Source organism: Nymphaea colorata, chromosome 8 (genome assembly GCF_008831285.2).
Source record: "Nymphaea colorata isolate Beijing-Zhang1983 chromosome 8, ASM883128v2, whole genome shotgun sequence".
Taxonomy (NCBI): domain Eukaryota; kingdom Viridiplantae; phylum Streptophyta; class Magnoliopsida; order Nymphaeales; family Nymphaeaceae; genus Nymphaea; species Nymphaea colorata.
This window is the reverse complement of record NC_045145.1, coordinates 14,125,078-14,144,806: the sequence shown is the minus strand read 5'-3', so window position 1 is coordinate 14,144,806 and position 19,729 is coordinate 14,125,078. Positions and strand designations below refer to the sequence as shown.

At 38.1% G+C, this 19,729-nt stretch overlaps 1 protein-coding gene across 1 annotated transcript; it reads left to right on the top strand.

Moving 5' to 3' along the window:
- Window positions 1–513: 513 nt before the first annotated feature.
- LOC116258289 (RING-H2 finger protein ATL52-like) lies at window positions 514–2,503 on the top strand. Its single transcript, XM_031635370.2, has one exon. It carries the CDS (start codon window positions 826–828, stop codon window positions 1,996–1,998), a length of 1,173 nt encoding a protein of 390 aa, XP_031491230.1. The 5' UTR covers window positions 514–825; the 3' UTR covers window positions 1,999–2,503.
- Window positions 2,504–19,729: the final 17,226 nt, after the last annotated feature.

The window sequence follows — 19,729 nt, the reverse complement described above, 5'->3', positions numbered from 1 at the left end:
GTCTTAACGCAATTCCCCCAACGAAGGTTAAGTTTAGCTCCGTCAGTGTCAAGGTGATGGTGCAAGGATGACTATCATTTTCAATAATTTGGTAGGTGTTAGTTGTAAATCAGCAAAATGTATTGTCTACATTGACTATAATGTTAAAAGGCAACATATTTAGTCGATTTAAAACCTCAAGTTATTTAAAAAGTTGGTATTCATTACTTTCAAATGATGTCGTGATAACTCTATATGCCTTTTTTTTTTTTTCCCATTAAGATAGATATAATGAAAAGTTGTTGAATTGCTAAAATTCTAGAGCAAGTTTCTCCAAAGTTCCTTTCTGTTAATTTGTGAAAACATGGCCTAGGCCGTACCTTTATCTTTGTGACAACGAAGAAAAAACAAATGTTCAATGGACAAAATTTTGGGAGGGAAGGAAGAGACCACATGACTTGCCATATTACGACGAAGGGAGATGCTGCAGGCCTGCTACCTCTTCAGGGTCAGTCACCGACATCCTTATAAACAGTATTGTCAAAGTTAACATATTCATGGAGGACCTACCACGTGCAGACGATGGTGTAGCTGGATACGAGAGTTTTTTTGCCTTCCGCCTCGATCACATTACTTGATCTTGAGCTCCTTCACCAGCCGTACCATTGTTGGCACAGAACGGCTCACCAACTACTCCCCGCTTGACTTCACTGAGACGCATGACGAGACCTCGTCACCCTACAGCTTCTCTCAACTCGCTCTCGACCAGCTTCCAACTCGCTTCTTTCTTCCTTTTCTTTCTTCGCTAACATTCTCCTACCACATCTTCATATTGCTGGCATCGTCATGGATGGTGTTCGTTTCCATTACTATGTTGTGGCAAACGAGACGATCACGGAGGTGTGCTTCGGGAATTGCAGTCTTGTGATTCCCCTACCACCGCCAGGTCTGACATCAGTACCTTCCGTTCACTACGAATCGCCTTCGCCACCACCACCTTTCTCTCACCACAATGTCCTCTCAGATACCCTTATTGCCATGGTTGCTTTCCTCTCGGTAGCCTTTCTGTTGGTGAGCTTCTACATAACGATGATCAGATGCTGTAAGAGGAGGAACTCATCCGGGCGAGCTCTGGAGAGACAGAACCCACCTACCCTGGATGAGTTCTTTGAGGGGCAAGACCCCATCAACCATTTTTGGTACATCAACACTGTGGGTCTTGAGGAATCACTCATAAATTCCATTACTTTATGTAAATTCAAGAGGGGAGAGGGCCTGATTGAGGGAACGGATTGTTCTGTCTGTCTGAGTGAATTCCAAGAAGGTGAGGACCTCAGACTTCTGCCTAAGTGCAGCCACGCTTTCCATTTGGAATGCATAGATCGGTGGCTGAGGGCACATGTCAATTGCCCTCTGTGTCGAGCACCCATCATGGCGAGTAATGAAAATTCATTGCCGCCGGAGAATGGACTTGCCGGCGCTTCTGTGGTAGATCGAGCCTATGTCGAGGAACCGGGTGCTGGTGGGGCAAATGACGATGAACAAAGCGGAGATTCAGCCTTTGTAGCGATTGAATTGGGGGACGTTGAAGATCCGATGAAAGGTGGAGACCTTGGTGCACTTGCTGGGCAATCAAGCAATGATCGGCTGAATGGGGTAATGGTGGAGAAATCATTAGATGAAGTTCAGCCTATAAGAAGATCGGCGTCAATGAATTCCTTGGCTAGGATACATGTATCAACAGGACCAAGAACGAGTTCCGCACGCGAATTTTCCTCTCTTGCCTGTGGATCAACGGTGGGAGCAGGTTCGTCAGATTCTGAGAAACTGAATTGGGGGCAACTCTCAAGGTTCAAAGGAGATGGAGGGGACAGCAGTGGAGGAAAAGCTTTGGGAGCCGTTGCTAAGGGACTAGGCATGCCGAAGATACCATTGGACATGAAAAGGTCTTTCTCTATTAGTGGAAACTTCTTCTTCTCTAAAAATGGCCGCAACCGCAGCTCAGTTCTCCCTCTATGATAGGATTTCTTTTTTAAATTTATGGAGGAGAAATCCTCTTCACCTTTATTCTTCAAGCATTTTAGTCTACCCGGTCCTTGAGGAACTTGGCTGGCCTCTCTTTTGGGAAGTGTACTAAAAGCTTGAAGAGAAAGTACGATACAGAAGTTAAAAATCAACTGTTTGTTCATATATAAAGCATTTATCGATATGCTAATGCGGCCAAGGGACAACATATGTGGAAGGGACCTGTTCAGATGAAGCTGCCTTTGTTCAGTTGTGAAGCTTTAGATCTATCCTGGCTAAATCTTAGACTTCCTCTCTGAGCAAAATCTCTGTAAGTTTCCCTTGGAGTAACACAATCCTCTGCTATAGATTTCACAACATAAATTGTGAGGAGCATGATGAATGTCTTGATGCCATTTTGTGGGCAAGCGTATCAAAAGGTGAACAAGGGTTTAAAACTTGTGATGGTGAACATTCCATTCATCAATGAAATGGTTATATATTGGTTTTTTGGTTATAATTTTCATATTGTGCATGTGTTGTTTGTAGTTTGAACTGTTCATTCACATGCTTTTATCAGGAAGATGATGCTCTGTTCTCTGCATTTTCTTCGAGTCTGCATGAGAATATTGATTCAGTTAAACTCAGACATGGATTTTTCATTGGTCTATCTTGCTTTAGGGATCGTTATCCAATGAGTTGCTGCTTGATTGACAGCAGAGATTTTTTTTTCTTCTTTCGAATGGTAACAAATTTCTGTAATTGTTGTGGTTGCTTCATCATTGTTCACACGTAACTGTGAGCAACATATGTAAACTGACATGAACTCCTTAACAAATGATCATCCTAATGATAATTAATGTCAGTATGTGCAGTTTCACATTAGTAGAGGAGGCTATCTTGTCGACGATGGCAATTACAGTTTCAATGGGTAACACATGTAGTTTCGATTGGTTCAGGGCTATATATTCTCCTTTTCTAGGTCGTAGGTCTTTCTATCTTAGGTTTATGTTTTGGTTGATGATTTTTCTTAACGGGTTGCTGACAGTTGCTTCAAGTACATCTGAATGCCTTGTTCTGTCTTTTATAACAACGTACGTATATGCCTACTTTTCGTTGTCGTGTTTCAAAAGTATAGCACACTTACGCACCAAATATGTGGAATCAAATCACATACAAGCATCCACATAATACATTTGAATCCCACTGATAGATAGATCATCTGTTATAAGAGATGCAATAGTTTCATTGTCAAAGAATGGAAAACATATTGTTAAAATATACTGTTTTCCATTTTTTGTAATATATTTGCTGAAAACATGCTACTGTAGTCTGATATGGGCATTCTTGAGAAGTACGCAGTTCACTGTAGGAAGATAAATTGCAGACTCTGTATGAAATTGTTGAGGCAAACCAGATACTGCCACTTCTCCATTCTTAATAACGAAATCAGTACTCTCAGTAAGATGCTGCCACTGGAAATAATTATATTGGTACGGTGGTACCGTACTAAGCATGCATCCTTGGCACAAGGAAAAAAAGTTTTCCAAGTATGACCTCTAACAACTTAGAAAGCTTCACCTGATTTAGCTTATATGCCAACCTAGTAGATTGTACATTCCTGGAAAATAGTTAGAGGCCCTCAATTTTTGTTGAGCAGCTCATATTTAGAAATAAAACTTATGCATTCAGTTTCTGTTAATTTGTTGAAGCAAAAAAGGCCTGCTACTCTTAACCTAGTTGAACATGAGATTGACCACAATTATGAGTTTTTTGGTGGGAGAATGCTAATGATTGTAAACTTTGTTGATATAGATAGGAATAGTCAATATGAAGTCAAAGATGAAGGGTTGTACGAAGTAAATAAAAAGGTTTGGATATGCCTAGCTCTGTAATGATTTAGTATGCTATTCTGCCTATATATTGGTTAATTGACCTCACATCGTCTTCTAAAAGTTCAGAAATTTGTGATATGTCTGGAGCATTTGAAAATGTTTCAGTTGACAATATTTTTGACATGTTTATCAGCAACTTTTGATTGGCAGTTTCATTTGAAGAAAAAGAAAAAAAAAAGAATGTTCTTGTAAATGGCATTGGTACAGAATAAAATTCTACATCATGCAGAAAAGTATCTTTCTGTTGATTCCTTTAATCGGCTATTGGATTTGGTAGAATTTCAATTTGTGACTTGCGGTTTTGCAGCTAGTCTCCTTAAGCATACCATATGGTCGACCATGCCATTAACTACAGATTTGGATGCCTTAAAAATGAGAAAAGCTACTGCAGTCTATTATTCTAGGCTTAGGCTAGAAAAAGAAATAATGTTATAGATAGCATTTCACATGTTCCTCATGCGGTTGTGCGCTTCTCCTTTCACACTTTCTTCTGAAAGTGGAGAACTTCAACAGCCTTCAAGATGTTCAAATGCAAATACTCCTGTAACTTGTAGATGGGATCCTTTTAGTAAATTAAGAACACAGGAACAAGTAAATTCTTGGAATAAATGGGAGATATGCAATAAAGTTGCTAAGACAAAATAAAAAGCACATTCCAGTTAGCTGTACAATCAAGTGGAGGACTTGCTAAATCTTGTAAGAGGTCTATATTCCTGCCATTCTTGTATGCCACGCCTAACCACAAACCTGTTCCATTAACTAAGGAGGCCTACTCATGTATGAGAAGAACCACTATATCCTGCTATGTGTATTTCTTAGATAAAGAAATAAAATTTCTGTTTGCTGCTTTACATTTTGCTCATTCGGTTACCTAGTCTCTGGACAGAAATGCATGTTAGTTTTGGTTATTGTTTCGGCAATTCTAAGTTCACTGAATGTTTTTTACCCAACGCAATACCAATAGTTTAACCATTCCATTGTGATCTTCACCACATACAGCCAACGACCAACTATTTGAGTGAAAGAACCATGATAGGTTATGTTTGCTGTCCATATATCATAAAGGCGGTTCTTTGAGATCTTTCATTTCCAAATCTACAGACGCAAAGTTAGAATTTAGTATATGAGATTGATTGGATGAAACCTATGTCGGAAGATTATGATCTTTGTTGACATGAAAATGGTTTCGTGGTCTCATTTAGGAATAAAAAACACTGTAACAGCAAAAGATTAGACTGATTATCCTGCCACTGTACCCCTATTGCCTATATTGTTCTTTCGTTTTATTTAGTCAATAAGGGAAACCTCTGAGTGTCCTGGTGAAGGATCCCTGGGCACTTCTTCCTCGTCGACCACCCAAAAAAAAAAAAAAAAGAAGAAGAAGAAGAAGATAACAAAACTGAATACAATAAAATAAACTTTAAACTTCCTGCAGTGGAAACCCAATGTCTGCACTAAATCACAAGGAAAAAGGAGAAAGAAACATCTTGCACAACTTACTTAATGAAAAAAGGAAAAGCGTTCTCCCAATCAAACTATCTCTTAACCGCAGCTGCTACTCCTGTTTGATGCCAAAGAATTTCATGTGCTAACCATTCATGTTCTGCAACTCACAAGCAAAGAATCAGATCGATTAATCATATCTGAAAATAGCTTGTCTCTAAATAAAGGATTTCTTACCGTCGGTTGGTATTTCTATCTTTATTTTAATCAGTTGCAGCCACTAGTGAAATAGGATCAAACGTGACATCGCTTCTGGCTAAGATATGGAATTGTATGGGTCGAATTGCACATTGGGTTCAAGTGCGCTTTATCCACCTGCATAGTGCACCATTACAAGATGTCAGGCCTGGATACGACGGAATCCAAATCTGGTTATAGTCGCGTCGGATAGAACTCGGTTTATCATCTAGCTTATTGCATTCATAGACAAATATGAATCTGATGGATAATGGAAGCCAAACATCATACATGTAGCTATACCAAGTAAATCGGATTTAGATTCAGTGAACCTTTTTTTAATGTGTGCCAAAATCTTACTAATCTTTATCCTGTAACTTGCATCCATTGGTATTAGGCCGCGAATGGGTCTGACCTGCATTTTCTTATATAGAAAATGGATCTGAATAAAAGGGAAAACTGCAAAACCCTCTTGTGGGATCGACCTGCTTGGCTATCTCTGTCTTTATCCGGCCAAGGCCTGTTCACATTGGCCAGAGTTTGATAGATCATTTTCTTAAACAAACCTGGACTCAATTAGCATCATATCTAAAATTTATGTATTCAAATACTTAATTTTATTCAGACTTGGATTGAGAATGAAATGAGAAACCATTTATACTGGATCCAAACCCAACTATTATACGATATTATTTTCTATAAGCGGTGGGGCTCAAATTTGGTTCGGTAACCGAATGTCTCCGACCCTGTAACATTCCCAGTGTGCTAGGGATAAACTTTCGCATGGAAAAGTCACGTTATGTCAACAAATATCGGCTTCCCCCAACCAAAAGAAGGTGCGGGATTATACAAAAGCATGTCAAATCTTTAAACCTGGAAGTATTTTCTTGGCGTTAATATGTCGCTGATAACTGGGTATTCTTGAAAATGGGCGGCCTAGTTCTCGTAGTGTCTCAGTTAATGGCAAGTTTTGCGAAGATACCATCTTCTTGGGCCTTGGGTAACTTCCAAGCTTAGTTGGCGAATTACCTTTAGCTTCTGCTCCTCAAATTTTGGTAGTGAAAATTTGATTTCTCTACTCTCATAAACTCCCACATTGCGCATTGCTTCTTTCTAATCCTCTCTCGGCACTATGTGGCGGCCATCTGTTTGTTTCATTTGAGTTGTTCTGGGTCCAGAAAAAAAATGAGTCATATGCCAACTGGTATAAGCTCACATTGTTGAGGAATCCATCAGAAGATGCAGAAACGTTTACAAGTGGACAGGTTTTTCGTTTTTTTTATCCATTTGCCGGCGAGAATTTCATTCAATTGTACTGTCTAAGGGAAGTGTTCATTCCATTTCTTTTTAAGGGTTTCAAAACCCTAATGTTATATAGTTTCTAAGACATGGTATCCGAATTATCTAGCTTGCTTCAATTGTAGAGACCAAGCAACGGATATCTGGCCTTGAAGCATTCAAATATGCTTGTGTTTTCTTTGGAATGCATATCTGGTCCGTGGTCTTCTTTTGGAAGAGAATTGACGGTCCGTTAGAACTGAACATTTTCGCATGAAGGAATGTAATTTTGTTGTTTGATTTTATCATTTAATGTATACAAATTGGTGATTTTTTTGGAGTAGTTCCCAGGTAAAAAATATAGTAACAAATGTTCATTTTTCAATTTAGTTCATAGTCACAGAAAAAACAAATTTAAAAAGAAAACATGATAAATTAACTGGCCGTTTAAAACTAAAAAAAAATGTGTTTTTTTAAAAAGCATTAAAAATGAAAAAAAAAGAAAATTTTCAGTTTTTAATTTTTTTAAAGTTTTTTTCATGTGAAACAATTTTTTTTCCATTTTCTATTTTTTATTTGTTACAAATCGACATACCTTTTGATGTTTGTATTATTAGTTCCTCACTTATTTTATTTTCTCTCCATTTTTAATTTTTTAAATTTTTAAAAATTCACCATATTTTTCTCCTTTTTTTGAAGCTCGCCGTATTATACCCAAGAAAAAACCTTGCCATTTAAAACTCTGAGACGTTATTTGTGACTATGATTTAAAATAACGAGTGCATTAAATACTTGTATTAGGTTAGTTAATTTTGCCACTGTATGTGGCTTTTAAGAGGCACCAAATCCAAAGTTTAGATTGCATAAAAAATTGATTGCAAAAAACTCTAACCATATATATATATATATATATATATATATATATATATATATATATATATATATATATATATATATATATATAGACACACACACACTCTCTCTTGTGCATTTCTACATCCAGGGTTAGAAATCCCAATGATTTTCATCAGGCAGCTGTGGGTGAAGTGGATCCCCACTGGTGCTTCACCCTCCCTATATGCATATATATAAGGGAATTCATGTCGTTCCTTTTCTCCTTTACATTGAAAATGCTCCAATATAATGAAACATTAGATCTTTATCTATTAATTGAAAAAGAGAAGACATATCAATTTGTATTTTTGTACCATGCTTCAGGCAATGAAAACATTTTATTTATGGTTTTAATTCTGTCTTGTGCATTTTAACTAATCTACATGGAAAGGTATCTGTTCATTTTTTAAAGGTGCTTCTAAGGGATGGTTTTGGTTACACTAAGACCATTGTTTTTATTTTGCATATTCTATCCTGTAACGTAGAAAATCGTGGTTCATGTTATAATCTGTATCATATTATCTCTTGTTTTATAATGTTATTCTAAGGTCAGTACAGCTGGTTGTAGCTGCTTGTGTTTTGGTTTATGTACTGTTGTCAGGCAATAACGTATATCTAGTTATCGTAACTACTAGAGCTTGCACAGAACATCCACAAGGGCCATGTCCTTGTTATCATATATCCTCCGATTTTCTTCTTTATCCTTGGGATGTTCCAATCGATTCTCAAGCTGCTTTTTTTTGCCTTGGTTTGAGGAGCTTAGGAACCTTTTATTGGGATACTTTCTTAATTTTCTCCTTTCAACTCGTTTCACTATCATCTCAATTGGAAACTCTTCCTTTCTTAAGTTGGTCTTGCAGGGAGGATCTCAATGGCTACTTCAATTGTTAAGGTGCACCTTTCAAAAGATGATAAGGGGCTTGCTTTCGTCATGAAGATGAGATTATGAATCCGAACATCCTAAAGTACTCTTTTTAAGTGTTGGGTTGGTTGTCACATGTTTTACCTCTATCAAATTGCAATTTTTCGTTGGACCTGGAGCACTATTGAGTCCTTGTCATGACTGGAAGGAAGGTATCAATGGAGTCTCTCTTTTCCTTTTCAACCCCATATTGTTACCACCCAACAACTATTATTATTTTTTCCAATTAACTTTTAATCAAGTTCAATCACACATTATTGAATTAAATAGGATGTTTTGTGCAGAATAACAAAAAGGTGGATAAATCTTCATAAATTTCATCATAACCGGCATACTTTTTTTCTTGTACACAGTTTTTTTTTTCTGCCCAAAATTTAGTCTAAATTATAAATATCTTTGATTTCTATCCACAATACATTCTGGAGCTTTGTGGCAACTGCAATTAAAATAATTGAGCTGTAAAATTGCGTAGTAGAATATGGTATGACCTCTCCACCTGCTCATGTGGATTGAACTTGATGTCCTTTAGAGAGTGTTGTGTTAACTATCAGTTGTTAGTTTGCTTTCCTATTATAATTGAATCTGATGATGATGTAAGTCAATTTTTTAGCATAAGCAATTGGATGGTATATCATCTTCTTCCCCATCTGGACTTATAACTCCCTCATAGATATTTGTTGCTTTTTGGAATAATTTTGATTGATATTGCTCTCCAAGCGAGTGGTTTGAGTTGTTTAGATGCTTCTTCCATTTTACTTTTTCCATCACAAGTGTGTATGTGTGTGTGTTTGTCCAGTAGTGTTATTTTTTTTATTATATCATCATTTGCATGAATCTCTCTTGGAAAGTACTGAATATCTTTGAATTAGAACTCTATGTCACACAGCTACAACAAGCAAAAGCTCTACAAGATATGTCAAATGTCTATAAGACTTCCATTGATTGTCATTCCTCTGGATGGTTGATGTTGGAATGACAATGACTGATGCTTGAAATTTTAAGCCTTTCATTGGCTCACAGAAAAATTGTAGACATGAAATTATCGATCCCTAATCACTAGGCATTATGCAGCTAAAATTACTGGGTCATTAACATAGGAAATGACTGGGGAAGATGTCCACATGCCAGTTATATTTTATGAGATAGTTCATGTTGTTCATTTGCTTACCAGGAAAAAAAGGGTAGACTCGTTCAAAGTTGGTCAGCTATATGGTTGAATGAGAATTATATCATGTTTGGCTTGAATCTAACCCTTGAGTTTCAAGTGAACATGATCGTGGTTACTATGGACTATAGTCACAAATAACATTTCGGCAAGGTTTTCCTTCCGTGCTTGAAAAAAAGGGGAAAAATATGATAAATTTTTAGAAATTTAAAAAAATAAAAATGAGAAAAAAATAAAATAAGTGAGAAACTAATAACACAAACATCAAAAGATAAAGTAGATTTGCAACAAATAAAAAATAGAAAATAAAAAAGAAACTGTTTGGCATTAAAAAATAAAAAAATGAGAAAAAGTAAAAAAATATGAACTTTCATTAAAAAAACACATTTTTTTAAGTTTTAAATGACAATTTAATTTATCACCTTGTTTTAAAAAAAATGCATTTTTTTGTGACTATGATATGGACAAAGCAGGAACAACCCCTCTATTCCCTCATCCATTGTCAATAATTTTGATTAACAGCATATCTTATGTTAATGATCAATTGCACCCATCAAGGGAGTGGTTTTTGTCTTGTGGTATGTGCTGTCTAGATTTTCTCTTCTTGCTGTTTTTTTTTTCTGCTTGTCATGGATGGATGTGGAGAGTGATTACTCTTTCATAAATCTATGGAAATTGCATGAGTAATCCCTTGCTGATTGATATGGTAAATTATTCTTTTGTATGGATCGATTAATTATCTTGCTCATAATTTCTTTTGAATTTCTCTTCTGTTGATTTGATATTATCATATTATATGATGCTTCTAATCACCACCTTTTTACTTGGCTGAGTTTGAGGTATTTCTTCGAATATTTAACCTTTTTCTTTTGCAAGTTTTGATATTTGCGAAAGGCTGTCCAACAACTATCAAGTCTAACACCTGGAGATTATTTGTGTACAAAGGACTGAAAACTCTTTGGTAATCCCTACTTGTTGATCCTAAGTACGTTCATTACATTTCTTGGTTACCACCTGAACCGTGTTCTTGCATAATGGTTCCTTTTGTTTTGTCTTTTGCCAATATAAGATTTCCAATGTTGTCACGACAAGGATAAGGTAGGGGCATGGTCGCCAATTCATGACTGGCTTTTTATTCTATGTAGGATCTTTGAGACAAGAAGAGCAAGGTTTACACTTCAAATGGTTGTTTGCAGGTGCAGTAACCTCAGTTAACAATAGCTTCTTTGAAGACCCTCTTAGTGGCCAAATGTAGTTGCTTCTTTTCCGTTGAAGATGATAAAATGCATCAGGTTACAACTGTAAACTTTTCTGTAATTTTAAGCATAGCTTGACAAAGAAAGTAAAAAAATGTGAAAATTTGTATTACGATATGCTTCATCAGAAGTCTTGTCATTTTACCTACCTCAGATTTTGTCTCGATGCTCACTAAATAGATAATGGAAAGTAGATGTTGTTTAACAAGCTATGCATGCTAGACAAAGAAATAAAGGTTCTTTGGAAGACTAACACGCAAGCAGGACAAGATCTTTTGAGATCACAAGCATCTTTATCAAAGAAAGGGCCAAATTTCGTCCTCCAGCCATTGAATATGTACAGAAATACAAGGCTTCACAAGATTGGTGATGGTTTTTAATCTGTCACCTTGTCCAGTTTGGTTTTTTCTAATAAGTAAGATCTTTCTCTCTCCCTCTCTGTGAGTGTAATAAAACATAGATGGCAATGATTGATTTGCGTCGGGGAGGGGAATGAAAATAATTGTTAGTTCCTTGTTTTAAAATTGGCCAATACATTGAGAAAAAAGATGCTCCTCGTTCTTCATTTTTTGCTCAAGTAGTTTGACAAATCTGTTATTTGTAAAAGTTTATATGGTGTTTGAAGCAATAGATTGATATGTAGTGTGGAAGCCCCAAACTTCTTGATACTGTCATAATGTGACAAACACGGTCTACAGTCTGTGAATCAAGAATTTTCCTAAGTGGATATTTTAACCGTATTTCTTTTACAATTATTAGAAAGTATTGCCGTTAACGTTCTTATCTGAGTTTGTGGATATATATATATATATATATATATATATATATATATATATATATATATATATATATATATATATATATATATATAGAGAGAGAGAGAGAGAGAGAGAGAGAGAGAGAGAGAAAGAGAGAGAGAGAGAGAGAGAGACGTACGCACACATACGCATACACATCAAAGAGAGTGACTCGATTGAGTCGATTCCAACCACTCCTTCCGGCTCTCTCTATGGTACACTGTACATTGAATATGAAAACAGAATAGATAATTGTCAGGGTTTACCTAACACACATTACACACACACACACTTCCCTCAGTCCATTGCACGTGCAATTGACTTCCATGTTTTTTATTTTTCTTTTTTAAACCCAACAATGTGATCCACAGGAGCTGATTGGTTTTTGAATCGATGGAACCTAACGTGTATCAAAATTTTCTTTTGCGATCCAAAAATCAATGACAAAAATGCATAATGTTTGTGGGCTCAAGAAAACATTCTTTCTATGGCAGAAAGTACAAATGAATATCAATTTGTAGGTTTTTGGGCATGCTGATCACATAAACACCATCACACTGGGTCAAAGCAACTTGGGTTGTAAGCTTTGAACTGGAATATTGCACATACAATTGACTGTAGGAACTGTAGCGTGTGTGTGTGTGTGTCCTATGATATTGGGATAAGGATTGCAACTATTCCATGTTGATGATGTGATATAACATGCAACAGTAGTGAATCGTAGGAACACTATCCCCACCTCAGAATAAAGCATCACAAAGCTGCAGTGTCCTTTTATTCTGCAGCTTTCCAGCTCCCACTTATATTTTGTTTTTCTGGATTTGCGTTTTTTTTTAGAAGCAGTTAGATCTCATTAATTCTGCTTCCTTTAATTCACTTTGATCAATGCCTAAAACAAGGAAAGCATCACTTTTAATCCTTTTGCTCAACTAAGTTCCCAATTCAGTAATCTGAACAAGAATACAAACTTGATCATCCAGTACATGCTTTTCCTCTTTGCTTTTCTGTGGAAGAGATTGTAGACAAGTAGATCTCAACGCTTGAAAGTAGCAGCGTGTATCCATGACTTTTGAAATTGCGTCGGTCTCTAGTTAGTATTTTATGCAAAAAACTCATATATAGCACAACACATCAAGATCTTTTAACTTGCTTAGAAATTTTTAGACCTACGCGGCAAGAGGCCGCAAGAACTTCCCTCAAGAAACAAATATATGACCGGCAGAAAACATCCTGTCATGTCATTGTCTTGGTCTAGTACTCGCGTCTAAGTCAAAGCAAATCTTTACAAGAACGGAAAATTCAAGATTGAATCTTTCTTGCAACATTTCATTGTGCAAAGGGACAGGAACCAGTTTGGCGCTTCCCTCCATCGTTCTCTGTCTGAATTTCCAGTTCTCACTCTTGCTGTATGCCCTTCCAAGTGATGGGTAGCTGCCATGCTAGATGGCAGTAAGAACTGGATGGGTCCCCCTGTCTTTGAGTTGCCTTGCCCTTGGAAGATGACCATGGTGAGTTTTGAACATGATAACATTAGGAATTTTTGGTTCATGCATCAGTGTCCCAGTCCCGGCCATGTAGGCCCCCCTTGCAAACCGTAGAATTGATTGTTCAACTTTATACGGATTTGATAAAGGGAAAAAAGGAAAGATCTCTGAACTTTCATGGATGCATGTTTTCAGAATAGGCCGCTTGCTAATCTGCAAAAGTTGCAACTTTGAACTGAAGAATGTTTGGGACAATTGATCACTTCCAATAGGACGCTTAGTGGGATGTTGCCTTTAAATGTACCAGAAAAGGAAAAAGATGAGGAACAAGGAAAGTTTGTGTCCATCGGGGCTCAAATGAAGGGCACGTGAAATTGTTTTAGTAGTATTCATGTCTCCGCTCCATTCTGCTGATGCAACAGAGTTCTCATGTCTTTGTCATTTTTCTGTTCCTTACTTGGGTTAAGTCCATAATTTGCTCAATAATTCATTTGATTTCATCCTGTTTGAAAGGATCTTTCAGGATACAGTGCATCATCCAATGTATCAGATAGTTCTGAAGTTCAGTTGGAACAATCCGGGTTATTTTTACTTGCCCATATTTACCTAGCCTTGTTTCATGATCAACGAGTTAGCAATGAGATATTACCTGATGGGTATCCATGAAAAGCATAGTTAGAAAATACTGCAAACATCTTGCTGAAAATTCAGACAGCAATTAGGCCTGTAATTGAAAAATGTTGCGTTAATTCTTCCCCTAAATTATACCAAGCACATCTGCCGCATAGTGATTGCCAGCTGAAAATAGTTCCGCGTGGACCCGGCTGCCTCCACAGTGCCCTGTTCTTTTCTATTTTGTTCATTTCAATTATCAATCCTACAATCTGTACTTCTTTTCTCCATTTTCTTCAATTAATTTGTTTGACATGACTCAAAAATTCGTTCTCTTTATCATTACTCATGAACGGAACGTTCTGATGACGGATTCCTTTTCCTTTTTTCAAATTTGGAAGTTTATGTTGTAAAACAGATGAATGTAGATGGTCTGCAGAATCTCAGTAATTGTTCGAGGAATATTTTTGCAAGATGTGAATTCTTCTAGCTGAATGTGCCTTGATATATATTATGGATGTCATCTTCATAACTAAAGACAGATAATGCTGTTTTGGTGGATATGTAAAATTGGCATGAAGCTAATTTGAGTATGTTAGGGAAAGTTGACAGAAAGATATGATAAGGGCCCTTTCTAAAGCCAAATATAATCATGGCTTTTTTCTTTTTGTTATTATTGTAGAGCAACCTAGCTAAATAACTACAAATTAAGATTCCTTAAGCTTTCGAAAAAGAAAGTGCCCTTATTCAGTTGAAGTTAGATGATTGTAACTTCATATTAAACAGCTTTAAATATGTCTGTATCTGTGTGTAGAGAGAGAAAGAAAGGGAGAGAAAGCAAAACGATGGATGTCGACATTGTATGACTGGCCATCGAATTGTGGAGACTGCTTGCTCTCTTCCCCATGCATTCTCCTAACAAAAATTCCATCAACCACCGTTTTAGAATTTCTTGGATGTATAATTATCTGCAGAGAGATGAAAAGAAGAAGAAAAAGTTTATCGTGAATAGTTCGATGAGTACGCCTGAGTAAGTTGGTAGCTAGCTGGAACCGGAGAGAGGGGAATATGGTGGGAGAAGATACGCCCAAGGCATAAAAATCAAAGGCATTTAGAATAAAGAGAAGGCTTGTGTACTCTTTGCCTCCATTACCAAGACATACTTGCAACTTCGATTTTGTCTCTCGAATTTAAAATACTCCCACCTTTTTACAATTTGCGACTGAAAAGGCTTTATCTTTTATCTAAATTAACTCTAACCTTCAACTGGAAATCGCAGCTGATAAATCCCAAGAGTGCAATACTCTCTCTCTCTCCTCCTATATATATATATATATATATATATATATATATATGTATATATACATATATATAAAGGACAAAATTAATATTTTGAAGCAGACTTAGAATCGTGTGACACAGCCAATGGATGGGGCTAAAAATCGAGTCCAGTCCGCCATTGATCACCGCAAAATGCGCAACCAAAAAGCGATACACGCATCGACCATTCCATATTTTATACGTATGCTAAAACATGCAGCAACTCTAAAAGGGACAATTTAATTTGTTTTTTAGTTTTAAGAAATAATTATTTTTTTTAATCAGTCAAGTCTTTGGTGATAAGAACAGCCCTCTCTGCTGATTTTCTCTTTACACGGTAGACACCACGAGACCTATTTCCACCAGCATGTTTTTTATGTTTCATTTTTTTTTTTAAATTTTATAAACAAACCTTAAAACTAATCAGCCCCCATGAATCTTTGTCTCTCTTTCTCCCAGAGTTTGGTGAAAAGTTTAAGGGACCATTTTTAGTTTTCAAATCGACGAAACTTATTTTTTCCTCGAGTCCACATGCATCTGTCCCGCTTGCTATCTCTTTCTCTGATAGTGAGGTTTGGTTCCCGAGAAAAGCAAGACATCCAACAATATTCTCTCTTCTCTGGAAGCGGGAGTTGGTGGTGGTGATGATCATGATCATGATAATGCACACTCCCCAGCTGACACTTTACTTTCTGTGGCATCATCACGACCATCATTGCTAAGCACTCCATTAAAAAAAAAAGAGAGAAAACGAAAAAGGAGAGGGGAGGAAGGTGATGTCTGCTACGGCCAAATAAACGTTTGCAGGAGCAGAACGTATGAGCAGGCGACTTTATAAGGCCATTGATTAAGCAGAAAAAAGTTTGTAGTGTTTCGTCTGCCGACCGACCACTCTGCTAGCTGCAACGCAAGCTGCCCTTCGGCCTTTGACCGAGGAATGGTCGCTCAGCTTGCCGTCACCACTCAATTAAATTAATCCCTCCCTCCTAACGCCACCATACACAAAGGAAAGAGAGAAAGCGTAAAACAAATTCATGCTCAAATAAACAAATCTAAGAGCAACGGATGTAAAACATGCAACAAATTAAAGGCAAAAATGATGAGTAAAATTAAAGATAAAGAACAAGGTGCCAAAATGCCTTAATAATGGATTTGACATCTGCCTGAAAATTGGAAAGTAAAACTTACACCTGTCCTATAAAGAAAATATCATTTTACAAACAACATAGGCAAACCCTTAAAAGAATAGATCAGGCTCTTGAGATTCAATTGGGAATAGTGAAAGTAATAACCGAAACTAAGAGTGCATGGAATTTGAAGGTTTATCCTAGAAATTGGATTTAATAAAATTAGATCAGTTGAATTCTTGAATCAGCCGATCCTGACAACTTTAGGTGAAGCATTTTATGTTTAGCTCGTTGGGTAGACATATATATAGCGTAAAATGGGCTGTTAATGAAAATGATTGAAACTCAAACAAGTACATTTTCGCTATTTCAAGACAGGGCACCTTTTTGCTATTTTGCTTGATTTGGTGTAACAACACTTGAGCCTTTTATCATATTCGTGGTATAATGAGAAACATTACCATTTGAGATTGGTGAAAAACGAGCATGTGCATTGATAAACAAAGTGCCTGTTCGCTCTCAGGCAACCTCTGTTCAAAACATTGTGTATGTGCGAATGAACCTACATTCTTGCGAGGGCTTAATTAGTTGAGTACTTAGTGAAAGGAACAGAGAGAGGGAGAGACTTCACGTGAAACTTACACTCACTGTTCTAGCATCATACATGTACAAAGGAAGACGATTGTGATCAACATCTATGTATGTATATGGGGGGAGAGAGAGAGCTCAATATTCTAATATTTAAATAATGATGGGGGACAAGATATGGCTAGGAGGAGGAATATCTTGGGAGCTATTCTTGCTTGGGTGGGAGGGCGACAAATTCAATTCCCTTCTCCTTCCCTCCGCTCCCCTCCGACGCCATTGTCCCCCCTCTCTCTCTCTCTCTTTTCTTTGTACCGCCCTCTTCTCCAGAGAATCTCCATACAATTCCCTGCTCTCCCTCTCTCTCTTCCGTCCCTCGATCCTTACTAACAAGAGCGTCCCTTTGCGCCGAGGGGGCCCCGCCGGTCTCTCTCCACCGAAGCCCCATGTGACCGCCACCAAACCTACACAGGAAACCGCCCCGCTTTCCATGGCCCCGGCGGTTTCCGGCGCAGCGGTTTCCCTTACACGCCCTCGGTGGCCACCGCTGCCTGACACGTAGGCGAGAAGTGGAGTGGGACCCGCGTCAGGTGCCTTTCCAGGAGGAAGACGACAAAGCCCCCTACAGGATCCATGATAAAGGGTTGGAGAGCTAGCCATGCAAATTCTTTGTTTTTTCGTTTTTTCCCGCACTCGGAAAACTAGAAAGAATAGGAAAATCGCTTGTCAGAGACTGGCGAACTTGGAATCTCGTACTCCCACAACCGGTGTCCTCTTTTTCTTCCTCTTCTTCGTTCTCAGTTTCGCAGATTTTCAGTTCAGCCATGGAAGTATTTTTTTTCTTCCTCTTCTTCGTTCTCAGTTTGGCAGATTTTCAGTTCAGCCATGGAAGTATTTTAAAGAAGAAAGCCACGACGGATTAAATTAAGAAGATGTGCATGGCAAAATAAAGCGGCTGCTTCAATCTTAATCTGTGAACAGTGTACAGGCTTGGTCAATGACCCGTTTTTGGCGACCAAGAGAAGCTGGTTTTTAACTTCATGTGATTAGTTATGAACGGGTGGTCTAAATCCTGGACACAGACACAATTGACCATTCTTACTGACCAATCCTCCGTTTATGATCATGTACCCACCCGTTGCAGCTTGACCTTTTTTCCTGTCTTTCTGAAGATTGCGAGCAAAAGGAGATGGAGCACTGATGGTTGCTTTATTGTATGACCAAAAGAAAAAAAAACTTGCTAAAAGTTGGCGGGAGAGAGAGAGAGAGAGGGGTTTCCTTTTTGTTCGCTGACTTCTCATCATCACATGGGGATCGTGAATTTCAAGTCCTCAATCCACTATTTTTCCACAGATACATCTTGTTCCACAGCTTTTGAGTCTCCGATTCATGGATAACCAATTAATCTGAGTCATTGGGGATTGCCTGCCATAGAAAAAGGAACCACGTTGGGCTGTTGCATGCCACCCAACCCTCTCTTTTGGCACGTACGTTAGGCTCATGCAGGCTGCAGCGACCAGCTCGGCGTCCCAGGCGCACCAGCACCACCGAAAAGGCTGTGGTGTCAACTCCACCACCCTATTCATCACCTAGAAATCTGCAGCCTAGCAATGTTAATATATTGGACTGCCTTCTCACAGTCTCACTCGATCAACGTGTAACCCAACAAGGGCGAGAAACGGTGAGAGGGAGATTAGCATGTTCTGGTGATGCTTTTCTTTTCATGAAAGCTGTTCAAGCCTAAACCTTTTGACTTCATATTTGCTACCCTCTCGAAAAGGGAGACAATGACTCGAAGAAGAAAACAAGCAGAGATTTGTCACGAATCAGGAGTCGCTTTCATTAGCTGCACTGTGTTTGCATTTAAGACGAAACATCTCGGTGACTTGGATATCCTCTCTCGCCAAATATATGTACACAGGCTCCGTTGGTGTCGATCGATATCAGAAATCATGGAGAGAAGAGACAATATGGGGATTCAACGAGACCCACCCCTATGATTCGGAGAGGAGAAAGAGTGAGGTTAGTGCCTTGTCTTGGTAGTGTCTTTTTGTTCCCTGAGGAAGGAGGAATCCGCTATGTTCCAGTGCTTCGTGGCCCCATTTTCAAATAATAGATGGGCCTTACTGTGCAACTACATACATACAGCGTGAGCTGGGTATCAAAGCAAATCTAACTCGCGATTTGTGGACCTCTTAACGTCCCAACGCTGCTTAGAAACAAACTCGGCGATACTAGCGGGCCTTGACAGGACCACTTTCTGAATCACGTAGCGTGAGAGAAATGACAGGTTCAGGCTGTATTTTTTATTTTATATTGAAAAGACATGGATTCATGCAACGACTAGATCTGATGGCCCATGAGATTAGATCCTTTTATTACATGATTTTTCTAATGCCAACCATAATCGACCCAATAGCAGGCTCACCCAACAACCCTGCTGCCTCATTTTGTTTTACTTATTTCCTTTCCAATGTGCAAGAAGGGCCCAGGAAGGAAGCTCCGAGAATGACTTTATGACCACATATTAGTAATAACATTTTTTTAGTTTATGCACATGAGATGATGCATTATACACATGTTGAGAGAGAGAAGGACATGTATCAATGTTTATGATTGAGGGAGGCCAGAGGGTTTCACATGGATTCCGCTGTCCAATCTGAGTCTACAATAGGGTTCACAGGGGAGTGTCAGCCTTTAATAGAGGTCCTTTTTGCATCGGGCCTTACGT